At 49.4% G+C, this 13,848-nt stretch overlaps 1 protein-coding gene and 1 long non-coding RNA gene across 3 annotated transcripts in view; one reads left to right on the plus strand and one right to left on the minus strand.

The window, feature by feature from the left end:
* The window catches only part of ATXN10 (ataxin 10), a 153,283-nt gene extending 140,300 nt beyond the window's left edge, over positions 1–12,983 (plus strand). Inside the window, exons 11-12 of the mRNA XM_004279588.4 lie at positions 12,017–12,204; positions 12,681–12,983. Coding sequence (XP_004279636.1) covers positions 12,017–12,204; positions 12,681–12,683 — 191 coding nt within the window. The 3' untranslated portion in view covers positions 12,684–12,983. The remainder of the gene's footprint in view (positions 1–12,016; positions 12,205–12,680) is intronic.
* LOC125960500 (uncharacterized) lies at positions 329–8,429 on the minus strand. 2 transcript variants are annotated; one of them, XR_007470225.1, is made up of 4 exons: positions 8,327–8,429; positions 7,256–7,579; positions 3,496–6,346; positions 329–3,413 (listed from the first exon to the last, which is right to left on the minus strand). It is a non-coding gene; the product is annotated as an uncharacterized LOC125960500 (long non-coding RNA). The 2 variants fall into 2 exon arrangements; XR_007470224.1 differs by lacking the exon at positions 8,327–8,429 and having other exon boundaries at positions 7,256–7,625.
* Positions 12,984–13,848: the final 865 nt, after the last annotated feature.

Here is a 13,848-nt window from a genome sequence, read left to right on the forward strand (position 1 = left end):
GGGCGAGTGAGCCCGTGAAGGGATGAGGTTGGCCCTCATTGGATACAGACAAGGGTGCCGAGGGCCGGGCCCTGGAGCCGCCGGGGCAGGAGGCTGGCAGCCCTGCTCGTGGGCTGCGACGGGGGAGCGCGGCCGGGCTGTCCCAGTGCCAGCCCTGGTGGCAGCTTTCCCACGTTTGTTCGTGGATCTGAGCAGCTCGAAGGGAAGGCGGGGCCTGCTTTCTGCCTGGAGCTGACGGCCTCATGGGGGTGACGGGCAGGGAGGCCTCCGGGTGCTCTGGCCTTTCGTGTCCTCATGGCTCTGGGGATCCACATTACCCCCACAAACTCAGAACATATAAAAGTAAAGCTAACTTTCAGACATACTCGCCTTTTCCATTCTACCGTCCTCAGGTCTGGACGTCTCCTCTGAGGTAGAGACAAGGTGCCTTTGCCCCTGGGGCCGCCAGAGTGGGGCATGGCCGTGTGGCCTGTGAGCCCTGGCCGGCCCCCTCCCCACGCCGGCAGCTGGCCTCTGAGCTGCCAGGAAAGGCTGTGTGGGCAACGGGCAGACCTCTTCTTCAGGGTTAACTGAGTGCAGCGGAAAGCAGGCCCCGTGCTGTGCAGAAGCCTCGCTGCTGGACAGAAGCCCGGCAAGAGCAAAGCTAAGAGGTGGATCGCAGTTTCCAGCACAGGCCCAGCCCTGTGCTGGAGAGCCTTCACGTGACTGTGATGAGCCAGCGCTTACAAGAGAGTCGTGTCTGCATTCTTTTAGTTAAGGGCCTAATTTTAACATTCTCATGGAAGCTCACAGAATGAAGACAGTGTCAAATGCAGAGAGAGATCTGCAGTTTCTGGTTAAGGATAGGAAAATCCTCTCAGAAGTCAAAACATTTTCCCAGTTTTTGAGAGAAACCAAAATATGTCAGAATCAAAGCTACTCTGCTGTCTTTCTGTCCTAAAGCACCTTCAGAAACTAGCACAGCTCTTGTTCACATGTTTCCTCTGGGTGTAATTAGGAAGCACCAGGGAATCCTAATGGGTTTTCAAGAAGAAAATGACAACGAAAGTTTCTGATGCACAATCCATCAGGCACCCGGGCTGCGAGTGGGCTGCACATCCTGGGCAACACTTGTGAATCACTGAGACAGTGGAAGCCGCAGAATTCAGAGGCTCTTTGGGGCGTTACGGGGCAGTATTTCTTAGGGCTGTCTAGTTGAGGGAACATGTGAATTGCCATTTGGCAAATCAACCCAAACTTCAAGTTCAGTCATCCTAATTTTTTTTAATTGTACTTATCTTGAAATACACTGTGAGTACCGAAAAGTGGGAAGAGCCTATGTGTGTTGTTTGCAAATAATTGTAAAGCAGACATGTGTAACCAACACCCAGGTCGAGGCGAAAAACACTGCCAGACTTCCCTGAGCCCCTCCCCATCCGAGCTCCTTATCGGGCATCCCTGCCCTCCTCTGGTTAGCTCCTGTGCATGCGGCCTACACAGTGTGCTTTGGGTTGGCCGTCTTTGAAATTCATATAAATGGAATCATGGCTTGCATTGTTTTGTCATTTGTCACTCAAAAGCATGATTGTGAGATTCAAGCCAACCGTTGCATGTAGTTTACCGTATAGTATTCCATTGCAAGAAGATACAACGTTCATTCATTCATTCAGTTGGCGGACATGTGGCTCATTTCCACTTTGGGGCTATCGCAGTTAATGCTGCTGTGAACTTTTTCGTACATGCATGTGTCCTGGCACGTGAGCATGAGGGTTTCTTAAGGAATGGAATCTGTGTCTTGCATATCTTCAGCTTTATTCTAGGTGATGCCAAACTCTTTTTGGAATTGATCGTACCAGTTTTTACTCCCATCAGCAGTATATGAGCTCCCTTTCCTTTACCTTATCGACACTTGATGCTGTCACTTAAAAATTTTCGCCATTCTGATGAGTATAATATGTCCTTGTGATGTTATTTTAAATACTCTAATTAGTAATAAGTACATTTTGATTTTTTGTTGATCATTTGGTTTATTGACCATTTGGATTTCCTGTGTCATGAAGATGTTCAAGTTTTTTTTATTCCTATATTTATGTTTTCTTTTTTTTTGCGGTACCCGGGCCTCTCACTGTTGCGGCCTCTCCCGTTGCGGAGCACAGGCTCCGGACGCGCAGGCTCAGCGGCCATGGCTCACGGGCCCAGCCACTCCGCAGCATGTGGGATCCTCCCGGACCGGGGCACGAACCCACGTCCCCTGCATCGGCAGGCGGACTCCCAACCACTGCGCCACCAGGGAAGCCCCCACCCCCTCTTGACTGGGGACTCTGGGAGCTGCTGGGAGGGGAGGAGGGGTGGAGAGGCCACCAGCATGGCCTGGGTGACCCATAGAGTTCATCACCCCCGGAGACTAGTGACATTTGGACCAAGGACAGTGCTAACAGATGCTTAGGCACATGCAGTATGCTGACGCTTTGGTCCCTGCTGGGTCTTGTCGAGTCCACAGTCCTCCAGAAGCGCCGCACTGTTTGTGTTCTTCATTTACGCCCTTGTGTCTTAGAACTGTTTCTGACCCTTGGCTGTGCTTTATTAACGTCAGATGTCATTAGTACTAGACCAACAGTTATCTTCCGTAATTTGGATGGGGTTACTTAACGTTCTCTCCTCGAAATTTTAATTTCACTTTGAGCTGTTTATTGTTACTTCCAAAGGCGTTTTGCAGAGGTAGTCACTCTGACTGGTATCTGAGAACTTATCTTTCGAGATTTCTTTGAAGAGAAAGGGGCTCTGTTTCAAGTGTTATAAAACCTGCTGCTCCTTTGCTGTTGTGTGGGCAGAGCTCAGAAGCTCGCGGTCAGACTGGCCGGAGGAAGGACCGCACTGGGCCTCCCCCAAGTGTCCTCCCGTCGGCTGTGGGCCCTGAGGAGGGCTTAGGAGCAGCGGGGTGGGTGCTGGAGCCTGCATCCAAGCTAGGCCCGCCCACTTCAGGTGTGTGACCTCGGACAGGACCTCAGCCTCCTGTGTCTGATGAGTTTTCTCATCAGTAGAATGGGTTTTTAACACCTCCCGCAGGTGGTGTGTTTGTGAAGGTTGAATACTTTCTGTGAGTGCTTGTAACAGCCCCTGACACATGTTGTACACTCTGCAGGTGATAACACCCGCTGCTGCCATTACTTTTATTATTATTACTGTTATTATTTTGTGCAGATAAACTGGCAGTCTTGGCTTACATGAGAGACACTTAAGTTAATTCCTCTGGCAAAGGTTTGCTTACATGGAAGGTAGAAATTCATTCAAGCCAGCAATTCCCTTATTCCAAAGAGCACAGAGCACTATAGAAATACCCTCCTACCTGGCTGCCAGGGCCTTGAGTGGGCTGTCTCTTCTGGGCTCTCACTGGCTTCTCTTCATAAGCTTCTCAGTCATCAGAGCCCAGGGACCTCAGGTAACGTCACACCCTTCTGCGCCATCGCCAAGTGCAGCTTCTCTTCATAAGCTTCTCAGTCGTCGGAGCCCAGGGACCTCAGGTTACATCACACCTTCTGCGCCATCGCCAAGTGCGGCTTGCTGCCGGCAGTGCCCCTGGATGCGAGTTGAGACTCTTTCCTTGAGAAGTTTACTCTGTCCAGAAAGCCTCTCCCTCAGGAGGTCTCCCCTGCAGCCCAGAGGCTGAGGCTGTGCAGCGCGGGGTGGGGTCTGTGTGCATGTGTCACTGATGCCTCACGTACAGCTCAGATCTGACGGGAGAACTGGGGTGCCTGCCCTTGTTAGAGGACGGAGGCCAGGCACCAGGGAGCATTCATCCAGAGGTGTTTAAAACTTCCCTCCTCCTGTGTGCGCCAGGAGCTGCAGTGGCCCAGCCCGGAGTCCCTGCACACAGGTGAGCACACGTTCCATAGAAGGGCTCAGGATGACACGGTGACAGTATAGCATGCGGGGACCCAGGAGAGGGGGAGGGGGACCCCCCCATGGGACAGGCCCTGCTCCGTATCGTGGGCCTCTGCTACATGCCCGGCATGTGCCAGGCTCTGCTGAGCACGGTACACGCAGTGGCTCCTGCGGAGTCTCAGAAGTGACGTTAGAGCCCTGCCCCAGATACACGTGGAACCGCTTGGTGGCCCCAGGCCCTGTGCTTTAAGTTAGAAGTGGCCGTGGTTGGTTCTGATCTGAGACCTGTTGTGTGGCACACGCCAGACCGACTGCCCCTTACCACGCCCGGCTTTGAGGTGGTGAGTGAGATGACTCCAGAATGCGCAATGGACAAAATCAGTTTCGGTGCCGTAGGATCCTTTACCACAAAACCCTGTGGATGTGAGGTACCTGCAAGCCCAGCCCTCGCTCGGCCACAGGCGCTGTGGAGTGGGGAGCGCGTGGTGACTGCGGACCCGAGCGGGTATCATCTTCCCGTTACTTCACCACCACACTGACAGGCTCGCTGGGCGGGGTGGCAGCAGCCAAGCTTGGGTGCCTGCGCTTTAGCCATCTGGGATTCGTGAAGGACAGAGGGCTCATCCCGGCCAGGGGCCAGGCTGAGGACCGTGGTTCCGCGGTTCTTCGCCCACGTGATGACGCTGACGGGCCTGGCGAGATGGAAGGACGGCTCAGGCTCCCGAGAGGGGCCTTCAAGCTGGGACCAGCTCATCTCTCCCTTTAGACGTTGGGTTGACGGAAAGCAAGTTGTGCATACTGAGGACAGTGAATGGAGCCTTTGTTCCAGAATCTTTAAGAAACAGGTTATGCACAGAGACAACATTTCTCTGGTTGACCCTTGTATATACGTTAGGATATTTCTGTCAGATTCAGCAGTGTTTTATTGGGCCTTTGTACCACCTCTTTGATGTTCTAGTTCCCTAGAGATTTAAGAGACCGAAAGGCAGCCTCGGCTTTCCAAGCAGTGGTGTTTCTGAGATGACTTTTTCCCTCGATAAAGACTGAAAGCCTCTCCTCCTTGTAGGACATATTAACACCAGTGTTGCTTTATGTTCTTCGGACTGTGACCTGCAGTTTACAGATCTGCCAGTTATTGGTTCCCCCACCCTCTGCTGTTAGTTGGGGTTTATTCTACCGTGTTCGGTATTAACGATTAGCCGTTAATTGGCAAATGAGAGCGTACACATACATTGATTTATGAATGCTGTTAGGATACACTACAAAACCTAGAACAGTCCGCATCGGCACGGCACTGAAACACTTGAACCACAGATGTGCCCTCGTATTAAATTGCAAAAATGCAGAGGGAAATTAGACATCAGATAGACCAACAATTTGGAGAAGGAAGAGGGAGCCCAAAGGGTGGTTTGTGCTGGTTACTGAACACACACTGGTTTCCAGCACCGTGAGAGGAGGCCGGGTGCACAGTCTGCACGATGAAGACTTCCACTTTAGTTTTCTGAGTGAGAAGAGTGCGTAGTTTAACTGAGTGACTTACGTGGAAGTTGAGAGAATCGTTGCAGATGAAGGCAGAGCTGGGATGCGCTTTACTGCGCAGTGAAGTGTCTCTTAGTTTGGAGGTAGAGTCGCCTCTGCAGAAGTGGTTGGCACTTCATACAGGAACACTAACGGCGTTTTTCAGGTTTATTTCCTCCGCGAGGACCCTCTCTTGTCTGTGCCCCGTGTCATAGGTAAGTTGCCCTCCCTCCTCTGCCCCCGCCTCGCCCCACTCAGGTGCCCCCTATGGCGTGTTTGGACAGGTTCCTCCTGCAGCAGCCAGAGCCTCATTGGAGCCTGGGGTTCCCTGGGCAACCGTTTGGGAAATGCCTTTTTTTTTTTTCTTCTCTCCTCAGAAAGTGAATACTTGAAGAGCAGGGCAGAGGTGGGTCAGGACGCCTGCAGACGGGGTCGGGGTCGGAGACCTGGGCCCACCGGGAGTGTGGCCCCCGAGGTACACAGTCTCTCCGACTCGCGTGGCTGGGAGGGAAGCAGAGCTGGTTATCTCAGCAGGAGAAGTCATCCTGTCGGTGTCACATTCCGCGTCCTTTCTTTCCTTCGGCTGACAGAAATTGCCATGTTTTGAAGTGTTTGGTTCTCAGCAACGTAAAGCATTTTCAGAACATTTAAAACCCAACTACTGCTTTGCAGTCTGAAAAATTACGCAGTTTTACCATAGTCTGAGAAGGTACTAGTTGTGGAAGCTGTTTATTAAGCATCCTCACCTTGAGGGAGGTCTTGTCATGATGTGGCAGAAGAGGACAGGTTTCGTGGAAGCCTAATGACACGGTCTTGCCTGGTATGGGGCGTCCTGTTCTCAGACCAACTTCATCAAAGGTTTCTGACGTCTGTTCTGTGGCCTACTAAGTAGTACGCTTTGGAAAGTTTGCCATAAACTCCTTGCCATAAACGGGTTTGTCGTCTAAAAATAATTTTTAAAAATATCCTGGAAGCAAAATTAAACGTAGATATTATGTATAGTAGACATATTTGTTATATGTATATTATACATTTTATATTAAATATAGATATATATATTACACATCTACAGGTATATTAATATATAAAACACCATTTACAGATATTACGCGTATAGTTTTGTCTGTACACACATATATATCCTGAAAAGTCAGTAAAATCTTCTATCATTTAAATTGTTTTAATTTAAATAGTTTAAGTTTTCCAGTACCAGTTCCTTTAAAAGCTTATTTTTTCATTCAACAAATATTTATTGGTTCCTTCCATGTTCTAGGCCAGAGTTTTGCAAACCTTTTCTGTGAAGGGCTGCATTTAGTCAGCAGTTTTGGCTTTGCTAGCCATACTATCTCCATCACAACTCACCAGCTCAGCCGCTGCAGCGTGAAAGCAGCCGTAAACAGTTCATAAATGAATGAGCATGGCTGTGTGCCAGTAAGACTTTATTATGGTTACTGAAGTTTGAACTGCAAATAATTTTTGTGTGTCACAAATTGGTATTCTTCTTTTGATTTTTTTCCCCAACCATTTAAAAATATGAAAACTACTTTTAACTTGCAGCCATGCAAAAACACGGGCCATAATTTACCACCCCCTGTTCTCAGCAGCCTTCTAGACACAGTAGTGACCAGAGCAGAGTCCCTGTCATAGCGGGGCCTGCGTCCCGGGCACCTGCAGGACTTCAAGCAGCACTGATTTCAATAACTGTAAGTTAGGTGGCGTCTTTCTCATCAGACAGTTCCAGGTTTAATGTTTTAACTCACCTAACTTGACTTTAAAAGTGAATTGGGCACATACATCTGCTGGTTGTGGACTCTTTTTCTGTCTCGGTTAGTCCCCCAGCCTACATCCTTCTGCCCTGTCCTGTCTCCTCACCTACCTGGTGCAAGGCTGCAGGGCTCAGCGTGGAGCCCGCGTCCTCCCGAATCCTCCGATGCACCACTGCCGCCACACGAGTGCTCGGCGGGGGGTGGGGCAGGGACCACTTGTCGCTTGGACTCACCAGGCCCTGTGGTTTCCAGGTGCTCAGTCCCACGCTCGTCTCTGTGGCTCCTTCAGACACCACGTGTTCTGATGAAGAGCTGGCTGGACTGTCGAGTCCTCACCCTAGTGCTGATCGCAGGGTTCTTTGAAGGCAGTTTTGTAACAAACAGGCTCACGCCTTCTGTTTGGAGTCGCCATGGCAACGTTAGAAGCTGTCTTTCTAAAGCCAAGCAGACAATAAAGCACTTCGAGTGTTAAGGATTAGAGGCTCTAGAAGATGTTTAATTTTCTCCCCCACTCTTGCTTGCTTTCTGTCTCCGTAGAGAGGGAACAAGAGGGTGATGTGAATATTAACCGGGGCACGCTTTCATCTCCCTGTGACCCTGGAGGCTCGGCCTTTCCTGCGCTAACGAGGGGAGTCGTGCGTGCATATTCATAAGCCGGGCTTGGGCATCAGACACTGCTCACGGCGGGGACGGGGGGTGCGGCTCTCCGTGCTTCTCTTTTCGACGCAAACGTTATGAAAGCAACGACTATTAAAATTTGGTTTTTTAATTATTATTAAGTCAGAGACCCTAGACATTAGTGCCAAAATGTTCCCACTGGAAATAGGGACAGATTAGAGGACCTTTGTGTGGTATTTAATTTATAGGCGGACAGTACAAACCCCAAAATGCTGTGTTTGTTTAGGGTAGAGATGTAGCGCACACCTTTAGTATCTGCCCAAGAAGAGCGTGAAGCGGCACGTCGTGAAATCCTCCTTAAAGAGGACATAAGATCAGTTTCACTTACAAAGAATATGAACTGTATACATTTAAGTGAAAGTGTTGGGGGTTGCACTGTTGTTCGTGTGTTATCTCTGATATTCAAGGTTCTGGAAGGGCATTGACCCCACTGTGGCTGTGTGGCCTTCCTCCCCCCCACCCCTCCCATGCCCTCCACTTAACGTCTTTTGCCCTTTGAATACCGGTTTCGGAAGAAGACTAGATTGCCTTTGCTGCCTTGGACTCCAGTGCTACTTCCGCTGGGTTGTTGATATGGTGGCTGTACCAGGAGCCCGATCCGTGGGAGACGTGACGGTCACGTCCGTTCCTGAAGCCGTGCAGCCCAGCGGGTCTGTCCATCAGGAAAATCGTCATCAATCTCATCCTCTTCCGTGCTCCTTTTTCCTGCATATAAAACGGGGATCATGTAAGTTTTTCTACAGAAATGAGATACTAAACACTTCTTAGAACACCGTTATGGGACTTCCACAAAATGTGCTAGTTACCCCCGCAGATGAACATGATTGAAATCCACCCTTGCATCTGTCCACATGGGAATTCTCCCATGTTTTGTTGTCATGGACCTCTTATTTACACGGTCCAGCTTCCTTGCCCAGGTTGCATTTACTTTCATCTAGTCTCAACCCTGCAAAGCCCTGAGTCAGGAAACCACACCAAGGACTGCTGCAGAAGGAAAAGCACAGCCTGTGTGGGTCACTACAGTGCCACGATGCCTTCCTGCGTGCGCGTACACAAACGCACACACACACACGCACATGGTGAGTGGGAGATAGCGTTTGCTCACTTGGACATCAGGCAAACATTTCCCAGCACCGTTCTTGGAACGGAGGACAGAAGGGTAAATAAGACATCAGACTTGCTTATGAGGAGTTCACAGGGTGTTCAGGCGGACAGATATAAACAGATAATCATAGCTCACATGACGTCAACAAACACATTGAGAATCCACTCTGTGTCAGCACCGAGCTGTGTGCTGGGGATCTAGAGATGGATTCTGTGTGGCTCCTGGCCTTGAGAAGCTCATAGACACCTAAGCAGATAAGTAAGTGCAATGGGATGAGAACTAGTTAAAAAAAAAAAGGGCGGGGGGTGGGGGGAGGTGTTTTGGAAATACAGAGCAGGCGCGCCTAGCTTATGCTGGTGACGAGGGGGGGCTGGGACAGAGAGGGTGGGCTTCCAGGAGCGTGAGCTCGGCTGTGCGCCCTGTGGGGAAGGGGCAGGTGAGGGGAGGCGTGTCCCGGGGCAGGGCCTCATGTGTGGACAGACAGGTGGGGCCTGGCGAGGTGATGTTGACAGAGCCTGGGATGTGAAGGGCACCTGGCACAGAGGGATGCGGGGACCCTCTGCAGGGGTCTTATTTGCCCTGTAACTGAAACCATTTGACAGTTCGAGCTCTGCATGTTGGTTCCTTCCCCCAGAGACACTCGGCATTGGCAACTGGCAGTGACAAGGCTGGCATCACATTCCTCGATTACAGAGCCAATCAACCCTCCAGTTTTGAGGTGCTTGCGATGCATTTCAGGGAATTTCCCTTTTCTTTCAATTATATTTAACCTTCCTGGTTAGGAAGCTTCAGGAAGCAGCTTTTTGCATCTGTCATTTAGCGTTAGAGAGTTATACCTATGAACTAGAATTCTCTAGGCTTGCCTAAATTTACCCTCAGATGTTCGCTTCGCCAGTCGGTTCTCATGATCACTGCCCCCCCCCTTTTCCTACAACAAGTGAGGAAATGGATTTGAGTAATGATGATGTCCTGCATGAGAAATCAGTTGTAGCAAATGATTCATTGTTGAGAAATTTACTGATGTGTTGGAAGTTTCTGTCGCCCGGGATCATTATTTTTATTCTCTATCCTGTCACAAAGTGGGGGTTTGGTGATGTGGCAAAGAAGGAGAAACGCAGATTTAGGTGTTTGTTTTTTTTTTTTTTTTTTCGGTACGCCGGCCTCTCACTGCCGTGGCCTCTCCCGTTGCGGAGCACAGGCTCCGGACGTGCAGGCTCAGCGGCCATGGCTCACAGGCCTAGCCGCTCCGCGGCACGTGGGATCTTCCCGGACCGGGGCATGAACCCGTGTTCCCTTCATCGGCAGGCGGACTCTCAACCACTGTGCCACCAGGGAAGCCCTGATTTAGGTTTTACGTGTTGTGAGTACTTGTGTGGATTCATCTCCAGGAAAGGAGTACCGTCTTCTAAAGGACTTGGGCTTTATCATGAGAGGATGACAGGCAATGGCGAGATGAGAACACTTTCCCCACCAAAGGGGGCGGCTGACTATAGAATCACATCAGCTGGGCGCCGGCAATTCCCATTCTTTGCCCTTTGGAACACGTTAGCCATTCATACCCCCGAGTGGTTTTGATGATAAGCCTCTTAAGACCAGTGGGTCATTTCCTCCACAGCGTTTGCTGGTCCTCTTCCTCATGCAGCCCCGTGGCCCGTCCTGGAGGAGCTGGGGAGGCGGGCCGGCCAGCAGCTGGTTCCTATGTGAGGCCCCAGTGTGATCGGACTGCGGGCCAGTGTGGGCTGTGTTGGAGGGACTGACAGGGAGCAACCACAAAATGCTTCCTGAACGCGAAGCTGGTGCATTTCCTGTGTTTCATTTGCCTAACTTTAGTCTCAGGCTCACTTTTTAGTTTCCTCTGAGGTTATTGCACTAGGGAAACAGTTTGATACACTTTCTTTGTGCATATGGTGGCCTTTCTCTGTGGCTTCCTGTGTCCAGACGAGGAGCCAGAAGCGTCTCGGCCCCAGCCTCACCGCCGTGCTGGGACGCGCGACGGGATCAGGAGTGCCGACTCAACAGCTGAAGGACCCGCCTCTCATACCTTTTGGGGGCACAGAGCCCCAGTTCTGGCATCAGAAATGCCTGCATGGGAAACGTCTGGTAATAAGGAGAAAGGGCTTTTTTCCTGCTACCTTCCATCTGATCTTGGGCAGGGGGGCCTCTTTTCATTGGAAAAAGTGTCTGTTCCACGCTTGGCACTTTGTTTCTTCCGAGCCAACAGAGGGTGCCAGGCCCACTGTTCTTGGTATCTCTCTGTGTCCCTGGATCCAAGACTACAGCAGTTTTTATACAGCCTTTAGAGAAGGACATCTAGCCGCAACTTAATGCCTTTGTGAGGTTCACGCAGCTCTTGGTAACTAAATCAAAGACTTCAGAAAACAGTGCAGTGATTCTATATTCTTCGTAAGGTGTCTTCTGTCTGCTGTGAAAGACGCTGCGCACAACATTTAAAATTAGGGCCAGGGTACAGTAAGGCACAAGGATGAGATGCTTTCTCAAGGGCACAAGGATTCAGACTGAACAGTAAATCCTTCAAAGTCTTCCTTCATCTTTAAAATATGGAATGAGGGAAATTCCATGGTGACTCCCAGCAAACAATTCTTATCTGTAACTGGGCTTACTTTAAACAAGACGGTTGTCTTGTCTGATTCCAGCCTGGCATCTTCATGCCTCATCCTGTAGCGCTCTTATTCCTGGCCTGCTGACTCAGTAACATAATCATCCAACGTACGTGTGTGTGCGCGCGCGCGCATGTGCAGTCCTACACACAGGCTTGTGTTCACATACCTCAGGTGTGACTGCTCTAAGCCTTTGCTTCCTCGTTCGTTCATTCAGTTCAGTATCTGTGGGCCGGTTGCTGGACATCTCACACACACACACACACACATTGGACATACATTTGTATATGCGTGTCATAGCTTTTTAATTATTTCTCGCTTTGCATGCGTATTCATAGCACATCCTCAAGAAAAATGTGTTGATTCTGGGCTTTTAGGGTTGCTTGCTCCTCTCCTCCTTTTCCAGTAATGCTCGTGGGAAGTTCTAAAACAGGAAAGCACATTGGCAGATTCCTTCACTTTGGTTCCAGTTCTAACCCAGTGGGTGGTGCTCGCCATCCGAAACCTCACGGAGGACAATAGCCAAAACCAAGACTTGATTGCCAAGATGGAGGAGCAGGGCCTGGCAGACGCGTCCCTGCTTAAAAAAGTGGGCTTTGAAGTTGAGAAGAGGGGCGACAAGCTGATTCTGAAGTCCACTAGTGACACACCTCAGCTGGTAAGTATGCCAGAAGGAGCGGTAATTCCCTTTCAGTTTGTAGAAAGTGGTCCCTGCTTCCCCGTCACCTTGGGTGTGACACAGTTCCTTCATAAGAACATGGATGGGAGTAATTTTGCCTTCTAAGATGGCAAAGAAAGCCCTAAGTTTAATTGCAAGTAATTTTTCATTCAGGCTTTATGCTGCCATTTTCTTAAGAGAGTTGAAATTTCAAACTCGTTCTAGGGGAAAAATAGAAAATGGTATCGAAATTTTCACGTGGTCTAAAAGTTTTTGGCAGTAATTAGACTTTCTTTAAAAGATAACTAATGTTCAGCAATGAAAAGAACACAAAACTCCTTGTATGATATTGAATGAGTTGTTTCAGGTTTCTTTCCATTACTTCTATCGTTGACCAAAATTCTCTGTATGTTTTTTCATTTGTTCTTGTAAATAGCTCTGTTACATCTGCAGTTTTGTTTCTTTTTTCTTCTTAGTGAATGAACTCTCCATCCAAAACTGAATTTTTGGAATCTGTTTCATGGATTTTTCATCTTCCGCAGTATGTGAATTTGCGAGTGTTTGAAGATTTATTAAGTACAAATTCAAGAACCCGTGAATCTTTTAGACAATAGAGTTAAATGCGTATAAGCTTAAAAGTGAAAGTACATGAGTATTCTGTGGTTTCTTTGCTTTAAAAATGTAATTGTCTGGTTTGCTTTTGTCCCCGTGGATACAATGTGCGTTTAAGTGATATATTGTACTTACTGTGGCCGCAGATAATAAATTCCTCTTGTTGAGCGCATGTCCCTTCCTTGGCAAAGGCTTGGAAGTTTGCTCGGGTCCGCTTGCTCCTCGGCAGGTCGGCCTCCTTCCCTTCATTGTCTCTTCCCGTGGGGTTTTCTGGGCTGTGGCAGGCAGCTGAAGTAGTTTCTCACTGTGATTAATTCTAGCAATCTCTTTTCACCCCTTCTGCCTTTCCAAAACATTGACAAGACTCATTTCCAGTTAATTAATTCGAGAGATGCTGAAGAATAGAGGGCTGTCCCTCTTCACTTCAGGTCCTGGGCTGTGTTGTCACTGAGCCCTGTCCCTTTGGAATGTGGCGGCAGTGAGCGGGTGAGGGAATGTGGGGGCCGTTAACTCTTCCCTTCCCAGATCACCCTAGACTTGGGCTTCTCCAGACCCGTGACGTTTACCAGCCATGCCTGCATCTTACCCGCTGTTAAGGCTGTAAGTGGGAAGGCATAGTTCATGGTCGTCTCTGTGTGCCGGGCCACAGTGTTAAACGCTCATCCGTGGCTTCCTCAGTTTAAAAAGCCCCAGTCTTGGAAAGGCGCACCACTTGGTTTGGGCCAGGGCTTCACTGGAATTGCGAGAGCAGCTTTGAAGAGGTGGGAGGTTAATTGACCTGTGTCTGTCTATCTGTCTGTACCTCTCTCTGTATAGACACACACTCAGAGGTAGAACTGGATTAAGTGAGCACTAAAATCTTTGTAACCACCCAGATCATTAATATAATCCACAGAAACTCTCATGGGAGGTCCTGCTGCAGACGCTTAAAACATGTTATCTTCTTGAGCAGCCATGTTACTAAACTAAAATATCTTGTGAGATTTTGCACAATTTCTGCTGAACCTTCCAAAATGAAAACAACAAAGACCC

The sequence above is a fragment of the Orcinus orca genome, chromosome 11 (assembly GCF_937001465.1).
Source record: "Orcinus orca chromosome 11, mOrcOrc1.1, whole genome shotgun sequence".
NCBI lineage: Eukaryota > Metazoa > Chordata > Mammalia > Artiodactyla > Delphinidae > Orcinus > Orcinus orca.